The sequence below is a fragment of the Antechinus flavipes genome, chromosome 6 (genome assembly GCF_016432865.1).
Source record: "Antechinus flavipes isolate AdamAnt ecotype Samford, QLD, Australia chromosome 6, AdamAnt_v2, whole genome shotgun sequence".
In the NCBI taxonomy this organism is placed as follows: domain Eukaryota; kingdom Metazoa; phylum Chordata; class Mammalia; order Dasyuromorphia; family Dasyuridae; genus Antechinus; species Antechinus flavipes.
In genome coordinates this window covers 252,417,956-252,441,512 of record NC_067403.1, presented here as the reverse complement: position 1 = coordinate 252,441,512, position 23,557 = coordinate 252,417,956, and the positions used below count along the sequence as shown (strand labels likewise).

The 23,557-nt window shown below is 45.7% G+C and overlaps 1 protein-coding gene across 1 annotated transcript; it reads right to left on the bottom strand.

The window, feature by feature from the left end:
- ZP1 (zona pellucida glycoprotein 1) lies at positions 1 to 8,463 on the bottom strand. Its single transcript, XM_051966910.1, has 13 exons — positions 8,447 to 8,463; positions 7,212 to 7,651; positions 6,843 to 6,964; positions 5,920 to 6,238; positions 5,578 to 5,748; positions 4,771 to 4,958; positions 4,594 to 4,691; positions 2,257 to 2,384; positions 1,978 to 2,167; positions 1,748 to 1,892; positions 753 to 834; positions 491 to 610; positions 1 to 246 (listed from the first exon to the last, which is right to left on the bottom strand). The coding sequence occupies exons 1-13, from the start codon at positions 8,461 to 8,463 to the stop codon at positions 23 to 25; spliced, it is 2,244 nt and encodes a 747-aa protein (XP_051822870.1). The 3' UTR covers positions 1 to 22.
- Between the last annotated feature and the right edge of the window lie 15,094 nt (positions 8,464 to 23,557).

Here is a 23,557-nt window from a genome sequence, read left to right as displayed (position 1 = left end):
TGCAAAACATCAAAATTCTGTTTTATTGACCTTGTTCACATTCCCTGTTCTGCTCTTGAAGCTTCTGGCCCCTTCCAAGGAGGGCTGCCACCACCAGGAAAACGGTGATCACCACTAGGCAGAGGGTCACCCACAGCAAAGGTCTCATGATCGTGTTCCAGGAGGATCCTTCTGGAAGATGGGGTTCCGAGACGTTGGGTCGGGAGATGATGGCTCTTCCCTTTGGGTCGGCCTCCATGGATGAAGCTATAGGGTTTATAAACCCCTCCCATTAATAAAGACTCGGCATAGTCCCAAGATTTTAGCCAAAGGGATCAATAACCCATTTAAGCCACATTTGTCAAGGTTCACACCAAATATAGACCCAGGTCATGGGGAAACCTCCTTCTCCCTCAGGGAACCTTCCAAGGCCACATTCTGGGGTAGTTCCAGACTCAAGGGGATCTATGTCTCTCCTCATCCCTCCCCCCGCCAAACCTCCATCACACACATTCATTCTGTAAGGTGATCTTCTGTTCTCTAGGACCCCCAAATGCCACCGGTCCTGGAGACCCTACGATGTCCTGGGCACTTTCCATGTCATTGTGCTCATCTACAAAACGGCGCTGCTCTGTCAAGAGAGAAGTCTCTCGTTTAAATCCCTGGCCATCTACCGCTGAGATATTACATTAGCAACCCAGCAGGGAGGGACAGATCTGCCAACTGGACGATCTGTTACTCATGCCCCCAAAGCCCCAAGCCTAAAAACTCACTTGTAGCCCCTGGACGACACACAGTCCTGCAGGTCTCCGTCTCAGAGGGATAGCAGGCAGAGGCGCTACAAAAGAAATAAACCTGGGCCGAGGGAGGAGGGGAAAACGAGAAGTCAGAAGTCAGCACGCCGTGACGTGGCTGCCAGGGTCGTCAGCAGCCCTCCATGCCAGCAGAATTTAGAGGTTCTGCGGGGACCATCTCTTGGAATTCTGGGATCAGCTTCTAGGGGCCAGGAGCCAAAGATGGCAGTCCAAGAAGGAAGCCATATTGCTTCCCCTACTAGTTAACTAGTGTTCCTGTGGGGAACTAATTCTCAGCTACATCACAACCTTCCTTCACATATCCTGGCTCCTTGGAACCACATCTTAATATGAGCTTAAGGCAGGGCGGGGAAGATCAAATGGATCTGTTTACTCAAGTAAATTAATTAGAACTGACTCACGAGAACAGAATCCCAAGTTTGGGCAGTCTATTAGACTTGGCCATGATGGAAATGTTCTGTCCTGGTGTTGGGTAGGAAGGAATCCAGGGCCCCTAAACACTCCAGCAGATGCCAGAGGTAGAAGGCTCTTTATTCCTGGGATCTCAGCCAGGAAAAGGGAACCTTCTAGTCTGAGGCTTCCAAGACTTGTCTTGGCTACAAACTGTTGCTGGTCTCCTTCCTACTCACACCATCGCCCTCAACTGGCCTCTCACCATCTTTTAAGTGGACTATTTTCATGGTCTCCCTGCAGCAATTCATCCTCCATACCACTATCCCGGGGGATTCCTGAAGTGCACAGGACTGACTGCATCAGCCCTTCCTGTTGGATAAAACCCAGCAACTCCCATTTCTCTTCTAATGGAGGTACCAAAATCCCTTCACAACCTCTCCCTACACTTGTGGCTTCCATACACCTCGTTGTCCGGCTGTTTTGTCTCCCATTTCTATCCCTTCAGTCCCTCAGAGGGAGATTTTCCTCATCTCTGTCCAGAACCGAGTCGTGGTTCTTACCGGTCCACCGAGAGCCCTCTGGGAGGCAGAGTCCACAAAGGTAAAGGTGGCTACGATGAAACGCTGATAATGAGTGGGGAAGGGGGACTCTGATATGTTCTTGGGTACTAACTGGGTCTTGTAGCCATCTCCAGAAAATGGGCATCTAGGAAAGACATCGGTGAGATTTGAGCTGCGATCTGCTGAGAAGTCGGGCCCTGTCCAGTGTCGGCCCCCAACTAGCCACTCACCCATCGAACAGAAGCGGCCACTGAGGTTCCTTGAAGGGGTTGGTGCTGGGGGTAGCCCAGCAGTGGTGCAGAACCAGCACCAGGTGGGGGTCTGTCCTCCGGAGGAGTCTCACTTCTACGTGGATGGGTTCCCGGAGCGTCTTGAAGATGGGGAAGTCTTCCACGTGATAGTAGGAGCCATATTTCTCATCTATGTTTGGGAGAGAAGGAGGCTGCCGTGAGCTTTTGGGTACGGAGGCTAAAAAGGGTCTGAGGATGGCGGGATGGGGATTTCCTTACTCTTGGCGATTCGGAGCTCAAGATGCAAGGGACCGGATCCGAGCACGGGGGCAGGTGGCGACGGCAGGAAGACTTCCAGCTGGAGAGGCAGGAAGTTGCTGACGTTGTAGATGCAGCGCGCGTGGAGGCTGCGGCGGAGGGAGAATGTGGAGACACGGTTAGCTGGGGCTGGCCCGGCTCCTTTCATGGGGAAAAGCTGAATTTATATAGTCTCAAGGAGCTGGGACATTGCCAGCAGACTGATAGAGTGGTACCGTAAGGGAAAAGCTAGAGTCCATCAATGAAGCGGCCAGTCCTTACCCAGCAAGGAGGCTCGCCTCCCTTCTGAGAGGTGGTGGACTACGGGGAGAGAAGGAGGCAGCCCGGTCTTGGGGCTCCCCCTTTCCCCTTGTACAGTTGGGATGGACAGAATCAAAGGCTATCCCCCCCCCCCATTCTCCACCCTTCCCAAGCCAAGCTTTAGGAAAGAGGTCCATCTGTTTTGGTTTCCTGCCTCCCCAACACTGCCTCCCTCCAGTGATCTAGGCCTGAGAATAGCCTCCAATCCAGCCGTGCCTTAAGGTTTGACAGCCCCACTTGGCTACCTGCCATGTAAAGAAGGCACCATCATCCCCCCATTTTAAAGGGGCCCAAAGAATCGAGACCTAGGGTCAGATAATTGAAGCATTTGAAGTTAAACTCTTGTATTTCTAGTCTTCGGTAACTTGGCGCTGCCAGGGACTGAGCAAGCTGGTAGCAGGGGGGCACGGACACAAAGTATTTGGGGGCTGTTGCAAAGAAGGGTCAATGAGCTAGCATTTGTGAAGCACCTGCTGTGTGCCAGGCATTCTGCCGAGTACTTGGCAAAAGCTCTCATTGAATCTCAGACTCGGGGGGGTGCCATTAGTACCTCCATTTCATGAGGAGGAAATTGAGAGAAATTCAGGTTAAAGCCTTCAAGTCTGGCTCAGTGCTCTACCCACTGGGCTGCCCCAATGAGATTGGTTCTTGGCAGCAGAAGGTTTCAGACCAACGGCTTGAAGCTTGTTTCATGTACAAAGTGAGAGTTGGAGGGTTCATTCTTACTGGTTGATCTTCTATGAGAAGCAGAACTATCAGATGTCAAAGGATTCGGGTTCAGGGATGGATGTTTCTAGTCTAATTTCTGCAGGATTGTTGCAGACTTGGCCATAAATTCACAACTTTAAAATGAAGAGATTGTCTGGTTCTTTACTTTACAAATGGAGAAACTGAGGCACTAAAGTTAAATGGGGCAGCTAGGGGGCTCAGTGGATAGAGCACCAGCCCTGAAGTCAGAAGACCCAAGTTTAAATCTGGCCTCAGACACTTAATACTTCCTAGTTGTGTGACCCTGGGCAAGTTAAGTTAATTAACTCCAATTGCCTCAGCAAAAAAATAGAAATAAATAAAAATAAATCAGTAATCTGATCTCAGACACTGCCTAGCTGTATGAGCCTGGGCAAATCACTTAATTTCTTTTTGCTGAGAAAATTGGGGTTAAGTGATTTCTTTAAGGTCCCTCAGGTGATAAAGACAGGCAGGATTTGGACTCCTCTCCTTGGATCCGAGAGACAAGACTATCAGACTGCTTCCCTGAATGTTACAGTTCTGTCACCCTTCCCAATCTCATCCCCTTAGCTAGATTATATGCCCCCTGAAGGCCAGAACTGGCACCAGTGTGTCAGGGAGGGTGACTCCTAAAGAAACCCAAGGCATCTCATGTGACTATAGGAGGACAGATCTGGGCCCCGTGCCCTTTGGAGACGGCGGGCCTCTCGTCACCTCCAAGTACTTAGGACCTCGCCCAGCAGTGTCAAGAGACTCGCTACCTACAAATAGCGGGGTTCTGCTATGGCCCTTGCAGAGATGGAGGCCCCGAGCCTCGATAGGGCCTTCTGTACCCCCATGCCCGCCAGCTCCTGCGAGGCTTCCGGGCAGGACCTGTACCTTCGGCTTCCTGTTTCTAGGGGCCAACTCTGTTCCTTATCGTACGAAAACCTCAAGGCCATTTGCTGCATGGAACAAACACCTCACTTTCAGATTAAGACTTGGGCTTCTGACTACAGTTTCTTGGTAATGAAATCCCCCGACCAAGGCTTCTGTACGCCTTCTGCCAACCAAACCCAGATACCCATCTCCGTGCTAAAAGGCAGCCTCCCCCTGGCACCGTTCCCCCTTACCCACTGTAAGGGCCCAGGGATGACACAGCACAGGCTCTGGATCCTAGGGCCAGAACGGACAGCTTGCCGGGTCCCTGGGGCTAACCCCTCTGTACTAAATAGCTCAAGAGCCCCGGGGGCTGCCCGGCCTTCAGAGCCGGGCAGAGAGCTTACTCACAGGTAGGTGCTGTCCCTCGTGATGGCACCTTCTGGCCCCGTCTGGATGCCCACGTCCGCCACCAGTTGGTTCTCATAGACGAGTTGGTTGTTGACCAGCTGGGGAAGGGGAGGCAGATGAGGGACTTCCCGCTGTGGGACGCCATAGCCACCCGCAGAGCCGTCCCCTGCCCCTTACCTGCGTGGAGGTGCCACACTGGGTGACCAGAAATCGGAAGACCACGAAGTCTCTTGTCCTCTGGGTCGGGGCGCAGCCATCCGAGGCGTAGGCTAGCCTGATGCTCTCCAGACTGACCTGCTTTGCCGAGGTCATATTCCGGGAGAGCACCAGGATGAAGTGGCCATCTTCAGAACACTGGACAGTGGCTGGCCAGATGAGCAAGGCAAGTTAGTGTCAGAGGGGTACCCGGGGTAGGGGGCCTACGGCTGCTCCTGATAATCAATAGCTAAGGGCCTTGGCCCAAACCCAGAGATTTTTCCTGCCTCATTTTTAGCAGTGCAAAGTTTAAGACATGAGCATTTGGATGCTGGGACTTAACCCCTCCAGGGCTTCTCGGGGCTGGTGATCTTTGAGAGCAAGTCTTCTTAAGCTTTTTGCCCAAGAAATTTTTATATGACTCGGGTATATAAAACAGGTCTACAAAGCAAATATTTACTGAGAATAAATGATGATTTCATACCCCCCACATTCAGTTATAAGGCCCCAGATGGGGTTGTGAGCCACAGCTTAAGAAGCTGGGTTTGAGAGAGCTTCTCTCAATTTTTTCAAAACCTTCTCTTCGTGATCCCCCAACCACTAGTATCCTCCCCAATCTCTCTCTCTCTCTCTCATGTATATACATTCATATTTGTTAGTTTTGCATTTATGCTGTATATGTTGTTTGTTATCATTAGTAAGTTCACGTGATAGTAGGGACTATATCTTCGTGCCGGGGGTCTAATGCTCTTTAATAAAAAGAGCAATTACTTAGGGATGCAAGCGCACCTGTGTTGCCATAGAAACACGGGATCTCCTCATCTGTGTGGTCAAAGCAGCAGCCAGCTCGGAGACAGGCTTCGGGGCTCGCACCTTCCGCGCACGGGAGGCGGCCGGAGCCCACACGGCATCGCTCCTGGCTCGGAGGGTCGCGGGGGATCGCGGGAAGTCCGTCCTGACCTACAAGAGGCGGCCGGCTGATCTAGGGGGATCCCCTGCCCCAGCATCAGGCCGCCCCTCTTGGAGGTGCTCGATGGCGGCAGGGCGGAGCTCGCCTCGAGGAAGAGTCCGCCAAGAACCTCCCCCTGCCCCCTCTGGCGGAAAGGACCCCTGGGAAGGAGCCGGACTCACCTGGCTGCGGCGGGAAGATCTGGTGCACTGGAGAGCCGCGGCCGGAGGAGCGAGGCCAGGTGGGCTGGATTCGGGCCGGCGGCCGGGTGCGATCAGCAACAGGTGGGAGGGATGGACGTCTCCACTCCGGGTGGATAGGGTGAGGGGGAGAGGGAAGGCGAGGATGAGGATGGAAGCTGGCGGGGGAGGGATGAGGAAGCGGGGCGCCTAACGTGTTGGGGGGCGCAGGTCTGGGGCAGATCAGGGTCACGACTCGAGTTTCATCAACGTGAGCGCCCAGCATCTCTTCCACGAATACCCGTAAGTGGTACTGATCATCCTGAGGTAGAGACAGACAGGTCAGAGGCTGGGGGGAGGGTCCCCCTTCCCGCTTTCCCTTCCCGGGTCCCTCCTCCCTTCCCTCCCCGGTTCCTCCCCCCAGTCCCCACCTCCACAGCATTCCTAGGGGAACTCTACCACCCCCCTGGCGTATTAGTGAAAGGACCCCCGGTTTATATCAGGCTGCCCACAGGCAAGAACGCCCCGAGGCTGAGGAGTCCGGTGCAGGGAAGAGGACACTTGTATCGAGTAGAGGTTCTGGGTTCAAATCCAACTCCAGACGGTTTGTACTTGACTGCCCCATACAATGGTTAATTTGTTCAAGTCACATTCTGGGCCGCAGTTTTCCCCTCCATAAAATAAAGGGGTGGGTTAGTTGGCACATGAAGTCCATCTAGCTCTAAATAAGTCTAAATCTGAGCCTCAACTTTCTCATCTATGAAATGGGTCAAACAGCCAATGTTTCCCCCTAGGCGTTAGCCCCCCAGCTCAGCTTTCTGTTCTATACTACAGGAGAACCGGGCAGCCTCAGTGACCAGCAGGAGAGGCTCTTGACCCATAGAGCCCTGCCCGGGCCCGACCAAGACAACAGAAGGACAGCCCACCTTCTTCGTGACGTGGCATCCGTGGTAACCTGCGGAGAAGATGGCGGGACCCTGGGGCTTGGAGGAGATCCAGTGGAGACAGATGGAGCAGTTGGTCACTTCAAAAGCGGTCCCAAACTCATCTGGGGAAGAGAAGCCCACAGAGCCGTCACCCCGGCTGTGGGCGCTATACTCGGGTTAGCCAACGGGATTGCCCTACGATTCCCACTAGGGGGCCAGCCTCAGAAGGCTACGCGCTGTGGAAGAACCAAACATTTATTAAGCGCCTACTGTGTTCCAGGTGCGTGGGAGGCAAAGGCAGAAGCACCCTCAAGAACTTACAGGCTGTCCAGCTGGGAACTCGGGCCCTCTCCAACAGCAGCCACTCACCCACCACCTTGAAGCGGATCATTCGGCCCGGCCTTGGGAAGACCAGCAACTGCATGCTGTAGGAGCCACATTCGAGCCTGTGCTGCAAGCCCCCGGCTCCAGGTGTCTGACCCAGGAAGAGCCCCAGAGTCGCCAGAAGCAGGAACTCCCAACACTTTCCCCCACCCATTGCGAGACCTCCCGCACCGAGCCTCCCGACAGGCTCCCTGCCGCCTCCTGCACTGGAGAGGGAGCCGCAGGGCCGCCTTATATGGATTGTTTGGCCCAGGAGGAGAGCGGGAGCACCTGGAGAAGCCCCCACCTGCCTCGGGGAAGGGACTGTGGGGAAACTACCACCCTGGGGGAGGGAGGAGAGGAGCCCTCCCTGCAGAGAACGCGGCCTGCTCTCCCTCCCTGGGGCTCTGGGTCCCTCACCTGAGAATGGTCCCCAATCTGGAGGTCTTCAGCTTGAGCACACCTGGTGTGTGTGTGGGAAACTACTGATGCTTTGGGATCTTCCTCTGCAGGGAAATGCTCAGAAAACAGGGATCGGTGCAGCTCTGTCCTGGCCCTTCACCCACCCCCAATCCCCTTGATACCCCTTGGGCTTCCCCTAGGAAGGGAGCTGTGAACTTAGCTCTTCCCTCCTCTCTCACTCCCTGGCTCCCATTAGAGCCAAATGACTTGTTTCCTCTTCTGTAAAATGAATGGTGGGACTAGACTGGCTTTGAATTACTTCCTAGTTCTATGATCCTGTGATTCTCTAAGATTGAGGGTCTGATCACGTCTCTATTATCGTTATTCTTCATTATAGGGTTATTGATTGATTGATTGATTGGGGAGGTAATCAAGGCTAAGTGACTTGCCCAGAGTCACACAGCTAATAAGTATCAAATATCTGAGGTTGGATTTGAACCTCTATCCAATGCTCATTCATCTAGCTGTCCCAAATATAGTGTTATTGAGTATTAGTATAATACTAATAAAAATATTAATATAATAAAAAAATTAGTAAAAATACTAATATTTTTAAATTGTGTTTTAAGATTCAGGGAATTATTTTTCTCCAAATCAACAAACACTAAACATGTAATACACTGGGTGCAGGGATACAAAGACAAAATGGAAATATCCTGCCCCCTCAAGGAGTTTATGTTCTAACTTCTTACTGGGTGAGGATAATTAAAGGTAATTTGAAGAGGGAAAGAATATCCCCTGGTGGGAGATCAGGAAAGGTTTCCTAGAGGAGAAATCACCTGAGTGGGAGGGCCATTTCCACTCTCCTGGTCTATGTCTTGCTATTGGACCCAGAAGGCTCTGGAGGGGAAAGTGAGGGGGAAAGTGACCTTGCCCATCCCTCCCTCACTTAAATCCAACTCACTTGCATGTCATGGCATCCCCTCCCTGATGTCCTGGTTCTCTTGGAGAACAAAAGACAAATGGAGCCTTGACAAAAGCCATCCCAGACTATGTGGGGAGGAAGAAGGGAATAGTCTGTGCCCCTGCAGAGGGATGGGAAATGGAGCTTTGAGATTAGGAAGCTGCCTTGGGTCCACTTTGACTGGAATACAAACATCATAGGGGAGAATAATGTGAAATAAGTCTAAAAAGTGAATTGGAGCTAGTTGTAGCTAAAGAGTTCTTTTAGAGGGGACCCATGGCTCAAGGTACCCTAACTCTAAATAAGACCAGCTCTAATTTGGGGCACTGACTCCAAAGATACTAGTTCCTTTTTGGCTTAATGCTCTTATCCAAATTAATTTTGGGGAAATCTCTGAACATAGCTTGTGTCCATGTTTCTACAAATGTAAAGAGGGTCCTCAGTTCCCCTAAAAGCACTCAAGGGAACACATTTTTGGGCAACAGGTGATATATTACTCCTCAGATGCAGAAGATCAGGAAGATCAGACGAAACGCAGAAGTTATCAACCAGTGAGTTGTTTTTCTTTTTTTCTTTTTAATTTTTTAATTAAAGCTTTTTAATTACAAAGCATATGCTTGGGTAATTTTTCCAACATTGACCCTTGCAAAACTTTCTGTTCCAAATTTTCCTCTCCTTCTCCCCACTCCTTCCCCCAGCTGGCAGGTAGTCCAATATGTGTTAAATATGTTGAAATACATGTTAGATCCAATATACGTATACATATTTATACACTTATCTTGCTGCACACACACACACAAATCAGATCAAGGAGGAAGGAAAAGAAAAACTGAGAAAGAAAACACAATGAAAACAAATAATAGAGTGAGAATGCTATGTTATGATACACACTCAGTTTCCATGGTTCTCTCTCTGGCTGTAGATGGCTCTCTTGATCACTGCACAAATGAACTGGTTTGAATCATCTCAATATTGAAGAGAGCCATGTCCTCAGAATTGATCATCGTATAGTCTTGTTGTTGCCATGTATAATGATCTGGTTCTGCTCATTTCACTTAGCATCAGTTCATGTAAGTCTCTCCAGTCCTCTCTGGAATCATCCTGCTGGTCTTTTCTAACCTAACAATAATATTCCATAACATTCATATACCACAATGAATTCAGTCATTTCCCCAACTGCTTGGTATCCACTCAATTTCCAGTTTCTTGCCACTACAAACAGGGCTGCCACAAACATTTTTTTGCACACGTGGGTCCCTTTCTCTCCTTTAAGATCTCTTTGGGATATAAGCCCAGTAGAAACACTGCTGGATCAAAGGGGATGCACGGTTTAATAATTTTTGAGCATAGTTCCAAATCGCTCTCCAGAACGGTTGGATTCGTTCACAGTTCTACCAACAATATATCAGTATCCCAGTTTCCCGACATCCCCTGCAACATCATTATCTTTTCCTGTCATCTTAGCCAATCTGACAGGTAGATAGTAGTATCTCAGAATTGTCTTAATTTGCATTTCTCTGATTAATAGTGATTTGGAGCACCTTTTCATGTGGCTACAAATAGTTTCAATTTTTTTCATTTGAAAATTGTCTGTTCATAACCTTTGACCATTTATCAATTAGAGAATGGCTTGAGTGCGTTCTGTTTTTCTACCGGCCTCCTATAGACCTATGGACTTAATGTCACTTCATGGCATGGGCTTCTTCAGAAAGGACCTGAACTTGGGGTGGCCAGTTGGGAGACTCCCACGATCTCATCCAGATTTGTAGTGCTAGCTCTCTGTGGTTGGACTGTCTGCATTTTATCCATGTGGGTCACAGAGGAGAAATGAATTGTCTAGAAGAATACATCTATTAAGTGTTGAAACTGAGATTTGAGACCATATCTCTTTAATCCAATATCCTTTTCACCGTACCAGGCAGCCTCTACAAGCCTAACCGATGGATGCAAGCTCAGCAAACGATCTTTACAAAATAAACCAGTGTTGATGCTCCTTTGATCTTAAATATCACATCCACTTTCTAATGTCTCCTACTTACTCCGTTATGATGGGGAGTAATGAAGACTAGCCTATATATATTTTTTAAAATAACTTTTTATTATCAGAACCCATGCCAGGGTTACTTTTTACAGCACTATCCTTTGCACTCGCTTCTGTTCCAATTTTTCCCCTCCCTCCCTCCATCCCCTCCCCCAGATGGCAAGCAGTCCTATACATGTAAAATAGGTCACGGTATATCCTAGATACAATATATGTGTGCAGAATCGAACAGTTTTCTTGTTGCACAGGGAGAATTGGATTCAGAAGGTAAAAATAACCCGGGAAGAAAAACAAAAATGCAAGCAATTTACATTCATTTCCCAGTGTTCTTTCTTTGGGTGTAGCTGCTTCTGTCCATCCTTGATCAACTGAAACTGAGTTAGATCTTCTCTTTGTCGAAGAGATCCACTTCCATCAGAATACATCCTCATACAGTATCGTTGTCGAAGTGTATAATGATCTCCTGGTTCTGCTCATTTCACTCAGCATCAGTCCATGTAGGTCTCTCCAAGTCTCTATGTATTCATCCTGCTGGTCATTTCTTACAGAACAATAATATTCCATAATGTTCATATACCACAATTTATTCAACCATTCTCCAATTGATGGGCATCCACTCAGTTTCCAGTTTCTAGCCACTACAAACAGGGCTGCCACAAACATTTTGGCACATACAGGTCCCTTTCCTTTCTTTAGTATCTCTTTGGGGTATAAGCCCAGTAGAAACACTGCTGGATCAAAGGGGATGCACAGTTTGATAACTTTTTGGGCATAATTCCAGATTGCTCTCCAGAATGGTTGGATTCGTTCACAACTCCACCAACAATGCATCAGTGTCCCAGTTTTCCCCCATCCCCTCCAACATTCATCATTATTTTTTCCTGTCATCTTAGCCAATCTGACAGGTGTGTATCTCAGAATTGTCTTAATTTGCATTTCTCTGATCAATAGTGATTTGGAACTCTTTCATATGAGTGGAAATAGTTTCAATTTCATCAGAAAATTATCCTGTTAAACACAAAATGAGACTGAAGGATCTTTAGAGCCCACAGCAATAAACAAAGGGTTCAGTGACCTACAATACATTGGGAGGATGAAGAATTCTGAGATATTTGTTATAATTCAGGAAATAAATATTAAGGCCACTTTGGACTGAAGACTCTCACTCATGTGCATGCAAACATGTGCAACGCTCTAATAAGAATGTCAGAGCTATGAGGGGCTGGAGAACATTAATAGGAAGGAGGGTGTGAGCAAAGGAGCAAAGTGGGGTGAAGATAGGGGATTTTGGGGGGCAGGGAGATCATTTTGTCTGGACCATAGAGGTTAAGGAGGAAAGGGTGGGATGATATCAGTCAGTGAAAAGTATTGAGTGCCAGATAAAGGAAACTAAATTTGACTTGACTGGCAAGACCATGGACATTAGACCATATGATGGATAATGAGTCTCTAAGGGGAAATAGAGTGTGTGGGAGGCCGGGGAGGAGCGACTGGGCAAAGTAAGGACTCCCACATTTTTTAGAGAACTCAGAACTCCTAGGCCCTGGTGGCCAAATTCTTAGAAGGAGCCAGAAAGCATAAAAGATTGATGTCTTGTTCCTAATACCGTCCCCAGGGAAGAAAAGTCATGGAATTTGGCACAGGATCCAAGAGATCTGGTCTTTGACCATTCCTAGGGTTCAAAGCTATTTGAGGCCTGCTATGACAAAGTCCCTTGGCCCATCCTCCACCCTGCTGAAATGGACTGATTGCATGTGGTGTGGCTATGCAAATCCTCTCTAGCTCTATTAAGGGAACTGGTTAGAGCAGGATGTTCAACATAATGCAACAAAGCAAAAAACAACCCCAAACTTCTTCCTTTTATACCTAGAAATGAGTTACTTAATAGAATAACATTTTGGGATAGGTATTTTAAATATCTTTATTGTTTCCAATTCATGATGTTGATGTCTTTTGTTATAGATATTTCCTATCCCATCTTCATTCATTCCCTTCTATAACAAGGAAATAAATAGAAAGCAAAATTAAGAAAAAAAATTAAGCAAAAATATTAAATACCTCTGCTTATGAAAGAATTTTTTGCATACAATATTCAGTTCTGGCAGTCCCTGATCTGACCTGGGCAAGAGGAGAAGTTTTGTTATTTCTTTTCTAGAATCTTTATTGGGTTCCCCCCAGTTATTCTGAGTAATCTTTGAGCAATCTTTTCATTTACACTGTTTTACTCATTTGCGTATGATTTTTTTTTCTTGTTTCAGTTTAATCAGCCCTTGAGGAAGGTAGCCTGGTCTAGTGGAAAAAGAGCCTGGAAGACTTGAGTTCAAGAGCTACCTCTCATGCATGCTGTCCATGCAACTTTGAAAAAAAATTGTTTATCTATCCAAAGTTCAAGGTAAGTCCTAAGATGAGGTGAAGATCTGCATGAGTGAAGGGTTTCCTCATCCAGGAGTCCCTCATATCAGTGAAAAAACAGTGTTCCTATTCTCAACAGAATAAATTGTTCTCTGCTTCCCTGAACTCCCCACATTTGTCATTTCTTATAGTCCAACAATATTCCATTCCACTCATATGTCAGAATTCCAGTTGTTTCCCGATTGATGGCATGGGTTACCCATCCTATTAATACACAGAGGGTTACTGGTAATATTTTGGTGTTGAACCTTTGTTTTTCTCTTGGTGCAACCGCAGGAGTGGGATTCCTGGATCAAAGGAGATGAGCATCGGAAGCATCATCTAGCTCCCAAATGGGCTCCTTCTTCCTGCTTTCTTTCACATGTGTTCATAGACCTCAGTCGACTTTTATCTTCCCTGTCATTGCTTAGCTTCCCTTAATAGGTCTTCTGCAAACTTCTGGCCACAGAGCAATGTTCTCTGGGTATTCAGAGGTCATAAAACCTTAGAGCAAAGAGGGAAGTTAGAACAGAGGATGGCAGAGCTGAAAGAAAACTTAGTAGAGAGGTTGCTGGAGTTGGGAGAAGCCTTATAATGGGGCATATTCAAGTTGGAACAGACCTGGGGGACATGTAACATAGACTTTCCGAAGTGGAATGGAATATAAAATATCAGAGCTGGAAGGACTCCAGAACACACAAGGGGCATTTGCAGAGCAGTGGTTCCCAAATTGTGGGTCCTTGAATTCCAGGGGTCTCTGAAATCCTTTCAGATGGTCTACAAATTCAAAATGAGTTTTTATTTCTGATTTGGTAAATATTTACCTGATATTTACCTGATTTGGTAAATATCCATAAATATAACTGCCATAAACAAAACTCTTTGGACAGATCTTCCATAATTTTTAATAGTATCCAAATATCGAGAAGAAAAGTCGGAGAAGCACTAATGTAGAGTATGCATTTGGAAGAGACCCTAGAATATGGACTTTAATCCGGTTTAATCTGGAATATAGAAAATCAAGTGTTAGAATTAGGATTTAGGATGGAGAATTTCAGGATTTGGAACAGTTTTTTGAGACCATCCGGTCCATCCCTCTTATCTGACAGAAGAAGAAATTGAGGTCTAAGGAAGAGGGATGATTGACTCATGATCATATATCGATTTGGATTAGATAACATTTTTTCTGTTTTCTTTGTGAGGCAATGGGGTTAAATGACTTGTGCCTAAATGTCAAGCATCAGAGATTGAATTTGAACTCAAAACCCCCTGACTCTAGGACCAATATTCTATTCAACTAACTACCCCTAAACCACTTTATTTTCAAAATCTGTTTTTTCCAAGTGAGCTGACCCAAGCCATGGGGGGGGGGAGCAGGGAGGGAAATCTCTGCCTATATCCCATTGGGTGCCTGAGAGAAACCAAAGGGTGGAGAAGCCTGGAGGGACTGAGGGACTGAGTTTGCCACACACTGCCCCCATCCTTCCATCAAAGATGGGCTGTTCGGCCCCTGGCATAATTATGCTATCTTCAATTTTTAAATTTCTCTTATTTCTTCCTCATCTCATCAGTACCTCACCACATCTCCACGTTCTCTGGTGGCCCTAGAGATCTCAGCAAAGGGGATGGAAAGAGAAAGGAACAGTGCTGGGAAGCAGAGCTCAGGGACTCTGAAAAGACAGTGCTGTAGATCATAAAGAATGTTCACCTGGGAGTCCCGGGGCTTAAATTCAAATTCCAGCTCAGTCATTTATCACCTGAGTGACTTTAGATAAGTCATTTATATTTTAAAGAATCCCAGTTCCTCATCCGAAAGTGAAAGAGAGAAGGAGGATGACTTCAACTTGCCTTAAACTATCTTTTCCCAGAGAATTAAAAGTGAGAGCAATACACAGTCCCAAGGAAGAAAGAATGGCTAAATCAAGCAATCCACAATCAATTATTAAGCACCTACTAAAACAAGAATGAAAGAGTTCCTGCCCTCAAGGAGATTACAATCTTAGGGGAAGACACAATCTATGGAGATACACTGTTGCATACAAAGCGGACCCAAGCCAAGAAGAGGATCTGCTGGAGGGAGAATGGGAGGTGGGGGGCGAGAGAAAGTTTCCCCCAACCAAACTGGGGATTAAGCTGGAAGGAAAGCAGAAATACCAAGAGGTCCAAGTGAGGGAAAATCAAAGACCAGAAGATGGAGGGGAATGGCTCGTGATATTGGAAGGGAGCGGGGTGAGGGGCAGGAATAGAAACAACAATAATGAGAGTTGGTCCCACTTCTATCAGACTTTAAGATTCACAACAACCTCGTGAAGATGGAGAGTGAAAGTACATTTACGTTTAATTTGCAGATGAGGAAACTAAGCCCCACGGTGGTTACAATTCTTGCAAGAGAGGTGTTCGTGGCTAGCTAATTTGTATCAAAGTGGTATGTGTAGACCACTAGATTAGACAGTTAATAAGTGAAAGCCATACTCAGATCTCCTAATTCTGTTTCACCTTGGGGGTGGGGTGGGGGGTGGAGGAGGATATCTGGGGAAAGAGCAGGAGCACCTTAAAAATATCACTAGCTAGCTTTTATAATGCTTTGAAGTTTGGGAGTACTTTACAAATGTTTCTTTTTTTCCCTCAGAACAAACCACAGAGGGAGATGCTGTTATTAATAATAGCTCCTTTATATTTGAAGAAGCTGAGGCAGTTAAGTGAATTGGTGGGAGTAGTAATGATGGTGATGGTAGTAATAGTAGTGGTAGTTGTGGAGTAGTAATAGTAGGAGTTGTAGTAGTGGTAGAAGTAATAATGGCAGTTGTGAAGGAGTAGTAGTAGTAATAGTAGTAGTTGTAGTGGAGGAGTAATAATGGTGATGGGAGGGGTAATAGTAGTAGTAATGGTAGTTGTGGAGTAGTAATAGTAGGAGTTGTAGTGGTAGAAGTAATAATGGCAGTTGTGAAGGAGTAGTAGTAGTAATAGTTGTGGAGTAGTAGTAGTGGTAGTAATAGTAGCAGTAGTTGTAGTGGAGGAGTAATAGTGGTGATGGGAGGGGTAATAGTAGTAGTAATGGTAGTTGTGAAGTTGTAATAGTAGGAGTTGTACTGGTAGAAGTAATAACGGTAGCTGTGAAGGAGTAGTAGTTGTGATAGTTGTGGAATAGTAGTAGTGGAGTAATAGTAATAGTAGTGGGGGTAGTGGTGAAAGTAGGGCTGGTAGTAGTACTAGATGTTGTGGAATAATAGTAGTAGGAGAACTACTACTCACTGGCAAATGCTCCAAATCTGAGTTTGATTTATCATTTTGTCGGACTTAAGAAAGTGATGGGGAAATGTTCCCAATGCAGACCCAACCCTTTGAAGTTTGCTGGACTCTTCTTTCCCAGAGGGCCAGTTGTTGAACATCTGCCAGCACATTCTTGACTTAAGCTGTCCCAAAGTGAAGGGTCTGCTTGGCTCCCCTCTGTTGGCCATTTTCCTGCAACGATTGTACGACCACTTGTGGGAGGTGGTGTAAAAGTTCATCACGAAGAATGGGATGGATGCTGGTGTCTCTTCCCATTCTATCATTCTTTGGGACTTTGAGCCAAGCACTTAACTCCATTTTTCTGCCTAAGATTAGAGTAACAGACAGAACTCCCCGTCTCATGTCAGCATCGAGAGTCACATTTTACAGAAGCAAAGTTTAGTTTAAGACTTTGTAGCCAAAAGGATTCCCATCCATTTCCGATGTCTTGAGCTGCTTTGTTTGTATTTTCAGTATATAAAAAAAAGTTGTTTAGGGGCAAAATGTATGTGATTTCTAAATCTACACCACTAGAGATATCTCATAGTCACGAAGCTTTGCTGTCTCCATTTTTCATTTCCTTTTCACATCTTGGCTCTGTTGGGATCATGGGAACCCAGATTTGGTGCTAGAGAGAGCCTTAGAGATGATCTCATAGTTTGACAATGGAGGAAGCTCAAAAAGTCACATAGTCTCAGGAGGAGTTAAAGTGAGAGATGTCCCTCCCAACTCTGCTCTCCCACCTTTTGTACTCTGAGGTGTCTTCCAGGTCTTACATTCTATACCTGAATATTATGACTCCAACTCTCGGCCCGGGCTTTTATTCAGACTGCCTCCCAGATCCCACGATAACCAATTGGATTGCCCCCCAAGATGGGAAACACATCCTGAGCTAGCTAATTAATCTGGATTCATGAGAAGCACGCATGGAGTACGTGCTCGAGGGCCAGGAAGCTTGCTGGGAGAGCAAGAGCAAGAAGAAGAGGGCTGTGGAAAAACAAACACTTTGTTCAGAGAGATGTATTCCCTCAGAGTCCTCACATCCTACTAGTTTCTCATGTAATATTTCTGCCAAGTGTGAGGATGGGGGAAATCTGGGGCTGGAGATGAGGACGATGGAGAGGGGAGAGGGTCCAGCATTTCACCCAGGAAAGAGGTGGCCAAGGCCCCCAGCTTTGAGGGGAGGGGGTTAAACTGCTGTGGGATTAGGGAGGGAAGATCAGCTTTCCCTGAAGCCAGAGCACAAAGACCATGAAGTTTGAGATCAAAAAGAGGGAAGAAAAGGTCAGTGTTATGGTTTTGAGCCAGGAGTCAGGAGACAAAGGTCCTGGTCCTTGCCTCCACTGTGTAGCAGCTGTGTGACTTTCATTGCCTCAAATAATGGTATTATGAAGATGGAGTGACACACCAGATATGAATGTGCTTTGAAAGCTCTGCAGGTCAGACATCATTATGAGCATTCTCAAAAACTCTGGGGGATCTGGGATCTTATCGATTTAGGGAACCACCAATAATCCATCCAAGCTTGCCTATCTTGGGCAGCCCCTGTCTGGGTTCTCCCAAAAGTCCACTTAACGTGCTGGAGGTATGAGGATCAGAGATGTTTTCCCTTCCTTCCTCTTGGTCCCATGTCCTAGAAGTGCAATAGCCATTCATCCACTTGGTCTTCCTTGTGTGCATGGGCAAGCTAATCGCCTTTGAATATTGCAGATCTCTTCCAATCATAACCTATATCATGATTGATACATGTCTCCAGGAAAGTCTTCCTCTGATACTTTATTGTGGCAAGGAGGGCATTCTGGGGTTCTCAAAGGCTCTGCCATTGGAAGGCAAACTGTTCTACTGAGCTGAGAAGGCTTGGAGTTTATTCTGAATAATAGATTGTGTTTTTTTTTGTTTTGTTTTGTTTTTGTTTTTTTGTCTGAGGACCAGCCTAGTTAGGTCTGAAGGGGCTCATCACCACGCTGGCTTCAGGAAGATGAATTTTTCAGCCCTGGCAATTCTCAAAGCCAATTTACTGAAAAATTGGAGCGGAACGGAAGTTCGCACTGGTGAATGGAACGTCCATGATTGTCCTCAAAGTATGAAAGTTACTACAATAATTCTTTTTTATTTGTTTGTTTTGTTTGTTACTATAGTAATTCTTAACAGACTTTCTTAAGCTTTGGCAGTCTGCCTGACACCGTGGGCCCCTTCCCAGAATAATACTTTACAGATGAGAAGAACAAGAGCCAGAGAAGGCGGCAGCTTAGGTCACCCTTGAGGTTCAGGAAAAACCTGGCAAATGGGGTCATGAAGAGTCAGGCAGGACCAAAAAATAACTGAACAACATCATGTTCTAAGTCTTGTGTTAAATGCTGGGGATAGAAATAGGATGTAAATAGGGGATATAAATAAATAAAGCAAGGAACTCCCTGATTTAACTGGGGGAGACGACACTCAGCAGAAGGCAGTTGCAAGTTGCAGGGCAGGGCAGGGCAGATGGCAAGACCCGCTGGTTCTTCATCTCTCCCTAAGGAGACTTAGTGGCATCTCATCCCAGCAGTGGAGCTTCCCAGATGGACCCCGAGTGGCTGCTAGCCTGGGATTAGGGGAGATTGGGGCATTCCATGGTGGGGTTGAAAAAGACACTGAATATAGAGTCAGAGAGCTTGGCAGCTTGGGCTCTGCTGCTTACAGCCATTGTGACCTTGACAAGTTATATAATCCTTCCAAAGAATAAATTATGTCCTTTCCCCTCCCTAATCTCAATTGAGTCATGTATCAAATGGCGAGAGCAGGGCACTTGTCTTCGAAGGCTCCATTCAGTTCTGAGCCATGACTCAGCAGGGTATCAGCTGCATCCGGGAAAGTGGGGGCCCTGCCAAGTGGGCTCATACATTCCCATACATTCTTATTTGTTTTTGGTGGAGAAGGGTGGGATTAAATCCCTTTGCAGTGATTCCCTAATCACCAGGCAATCACTAATCACTAGGGGTTCTTGCCAAGGGAGAGCTGGTCTCAGGACCTTAGCCTTCAGAATAATCAGGGAGCCAAGTCACTGCCTCCCAGAGAGCATGGAAATAGCATCCAAGCATCTACTCAGTGGAGAATCTTCCACCCCTCTCCATCAGGAATCCTTCGATCATCTCCATTCCCCTCCCACTCTAGTCTTCATGGGGAGCTCCTGTAGCTTATAGGCCCACCCACACTGGTCAACTCTCTATCCAGTACTCCATTATTATAGAGGTCTGAGAACCTATTTTTAAAAAGAGTATTTTGATAAGTGAGTTTCAATAATTGGCTTCCTTTTTTATGCTATGGATTTTATTTTATGCATTTATAAATATTATTCTGAGAAGGGGCCCATAGCTTCACCAGGGTCCAGGACACAAAAAAAGGTTAATTCTTAGCCTATAAAGGATTATTGTATTAATACTAATTCCAGATTTTGAGGTCTCCAATTACATGATTAGGGATACTCCATTCACTAGGATAGATCCCTATTCCTCTCAAACTTTTCAGTACTGAGAACTGCTAGAGTTGAAAAATCCATCTACCTCCCAGAGCTGTAATGAGGAACAAAAGAAAAATAGTTATAAATTCTTATTACTATTAATACCTACTACATAGGACTGTAAAATATTATTTCTTTTATTCTTCATTACTATTCTTGGAAGTAGGTTCTATTAATCATCCCTTTTACAGATGGGAAACTGAGGCAGATAGAGGTTAATTGACTTGCCTAGGGTCATATAAATAGTCAGCAACTTAGGCTAGGTTTGAACTCAGGTCTTTCCAGTCAATTAAGGAAAATGAAGCTGAGAAGTTAAATTACTTGTCCAACAATATATGACTAGTCAGTATTACCCATAGCCCAGCATTCTTAAATCTGAGGCTTACGAGAATTCATTGTGATTTCGGGGCTCCCATAAAAGGTCACTTTCTCTTTTGCTCATATTGATGACACCCAGCATTTATTCCAGAAAAATCACTGATTATAAATAATGCCTGTTGTTATACAATCATGTATGACTCTTTATGCCCCTATTTGTAATTTTCTTGGCAAAGAAACTGGGAATTTCCATTTTCCAGAAGGAAACGCGTCATTTCCTTCTCCAGCTCATTCTACAGATGGGAAACCTGAGGCAAACAGGGTGACTGGGCCAGTCGCACAGCTAGGCTGGATTTGAACTCAGCTCCTCCTGACGCTCTATCCTGCCTGGTGGATCCACTGCACTATCTCACTGCTCCAGAATATTATTCCATCAATGTAAATAAGAAAGTCCTCAAGTCCTACAGAAGCCCTCAAGCTAAGAACACTACCACCAACAATATATTAGTTTGATGTAGGATTACCTCTATTTCATCCCCACAGAAATTCAGAAGCAGTATGTAAACAACACACAAAACTCATAAAGGATTTACAACAGTCTGTAAATATTAGAATTTTTTTTTTAGCTTTTCAATGGATCTATTTTAAGAAATCATAATCAGGGGCCTGCCCACAGAGCAAATTATGAAATTTTCAGTGTAAGCATTTACACCTTGGAAATACTACATTTTTTTTTTACCTTCTAAATTTAAGAAAGTGATAAGAAAAATAATAATAAAAAAAATAATCTGTATTATTATACAGATTAAATTTATGTGTCATGCCATCATTTCTTCCTTGCCCCACATCCTTACCTATATTCCCCCCAAGAGCTGGTTGTTAAATATTTTACCAGCACATCCCCGACCGGAGTCTTCCACATTCAGTCTCTGTGGTTTGGACTACTTTCAAAAGGGAACTGAGTTTGGGGTTGTCAGCAGGACAATCTCACCAACATTCTAATGAGTTCCTTTTTCAATAGGGATCTAAGTGGTTTGTCCACCTCAGAACACTTCCTGTGGTCTGGATTTCTGGAGCTTCTGGAAAAGCAGCAGCGTTTCCTATCTGATTTTCACAGCCCAAATAACTCACTTTCATAATGGAATGCAAAGCTCAGATTTTTTACCCCAGCCCTTGGGTTTGGTCCCTGGCTCCTTCCAGCACCAAGGGCCACTGAGAACATCGTCTTCTGTCCCCAAGAGTCCCTCAGCTCAGGGAAATCTCCTTCTTTTGGTAAAAGTCCTGATAGCCAAGCTCTCGTCCCCTCCGGTTGCTGTCGAGGCAAATCCTGAGGTAGGTCCTGCTGAAGGAAGCTCTTCACTTTGGGCAGAATATTAGCTTCCAGGATTTTGTTGCTTCCCCCTCTTATAACTAGGAAGGGTGCCTTCTTGGGCCATGTGGATGAACACATTTGCCTTCCTACTTTTCTATTTAGAATCATTACAACTCTTAGGGGGAAAGGAGGTAATTAGTGCTGTACTTTTATTCCCTCTAATATGGGGGTTCTTAACCAAGAGGCAGTAAAGATAGATTTCAGGAGATCTCTTTTCTCTCTCTCTGCTCCTCCTTTGACAATCACATTGAGAAAAAATTACTTTTTTGTTGTTTAGTTCTTTTTCAATCATGTCTGACTCTATGACTGTGAGGTTTTCTTGGCAAAAATAATGAAGTGATTTACCATTTTCTTCTCCATTTTTACAGATGAGGAAACTGAGTCAGACAGAGGGAAGTGGCTCGCTCAGAGTGACACAATTAGTAAATGTTAGGTCTTCCTGACTCCAGGCACAGTATTCTATCCACTGTGCCGGCTAGCTGCCCCTCCCCATTATAATTACGATATGGTTTAATTCAGTACAATAATGCTTTGTAATCTCATGTATTTTATTTATTTAAAAACAATATTCTGAGAAGGGTCCATAGATCTTGCCATCCTATTCGAGGTGTCAGTGACACACTAACTGTAAGAAGGAACATAGAAGGGAAAATACAAACATGATTCCTTCTAGCTCTCCTCCTGCTTTTTTGTACTTTGCAACCTCCTCATCAACAGCCTTCTCAGCCTAGAGATGTATCCTCCCTTTAGCTCTCTCCTGTGGTTGGTGAGTCTCTGGTTTAGATGGCCTTCCTCACCACTCCCATTCTCACCCCTGGCCTCCTCTTCGTCAGCCTTGCCCTTTCTTCTTCTACTTAAAGTTCCTTTTTTATGTGTTGTCTTCCCTCATTAGGATGTGAACTCTTTAAGGGACTCTTTTTCACTTATATTTTATGTGTCAGTGTGTTAATACCAGACATATAGGAACATTTAAATGCTTTATCTATCTATCTATCTATCTATCTATCTATCTATCTGTCTGTCTGTCTGTCTGTCTATCTATGTCTATCTGTCTACTTTTTTTATCTGTCTGTTAACCTATCATTTATCTATCTATCCATCTCTTTCTCCTGTTAAATAAACAGAACTTATTGGATGGTCCATAAGCAGTCCAAAGACTGATAGCAAAGTAGTAGAGAAGGGCAAAGAGAGGTAGTCCTTGCATTTCTCCAGTCCTGAGAGTCATTCTCTCTCTCTCTCTCTCTCTCTCTCTCTCTCTCTCTCTCTCTCTCTCTCTCTCTCTTTCTCTTTCTCTTTCTCTCTCTCTCTCCCTCCCTCTCTCCCCTGAGTGGTCTCTGTCTCTGACTCTCTGTCTCTCTCTGTCTCTCTCTGTCTCTCTCTCTCTCTCTCTCTCTCTCTCTCTCTCTCTCTTTCTCCCTCCCTTCCTCCCTCCCTCTCTTCCCTGCGTAATCTCTCTGTCTCTGACTCTCTGTGTCTCTGTCTCTTTCTCTCACGCTATCTTCCTCAGCACTTGCTTTCACTAACACACTTACATAACGGTGTCTGATAAATCCTGATGAGGTCAAAGATAAATTTTATGAAGACCTGGAGACTCTTATCATCAATATGCCAAAAAAGGACAAGCTTAGAGTCAATGAGAGAGTAGACTTAGAATACCAGAGATGGTGGGGAATCCTTGGCAGGAATGGAGTTGGAAACAGGAACAGCAGTGGTCATTACTACTGAAGACTTGTCTATCTCATGACTAAGAAGTAAAACCAGGAAGACCCAGGTCCTCCATCAGCAGCACCCACCATCCAGATGTGGAACTATCGGTTACAGGAAATGGTGAATTTTAAAAGGTGTGGGTAAGTTCACTTTCCTTGGCAGGATACTTTCCAGGGATGTCCAAAGGATGAGATTGACCCACACATTGCCAGAGCTGGCTCAGTGTTTGGGAGGCTCCGAAGGAAAGTGTGGGAGAGAGGTATTAGACTGACTGCCAAATTATTGTGCTGACCTCATTGTTGTATGTCTACAAAACCTGGGCAGTTTACCAGCGCCCCAACAGGAAACTGAATCGCTTCCATCCGAATTGTCTTAGGAAAATGCTGAAGAT

What these genes read in the sequence shown, in the direction of transcription:
- ZP1 (XM_051966910.1), bottom strand. An exon ending in ACGAGGGACAGCACCTACCT is followed by an intron (nt 2,385 to 4,593) that starts GTGAGTAAGCTC and finishes CCTCCGCCGCAG; the next exon opens with CCTCCACGCGCGCTGCATCT. An exon ending in TGGCCGCTTCTGTTCGATGG is followed by an intron (nt 1,893 to 1,977) that starts GTGAGTGGCTAG and finishes TGTCTTTCCTAG; the next exon opens with ATGCCCATTTTCTGGAGATG.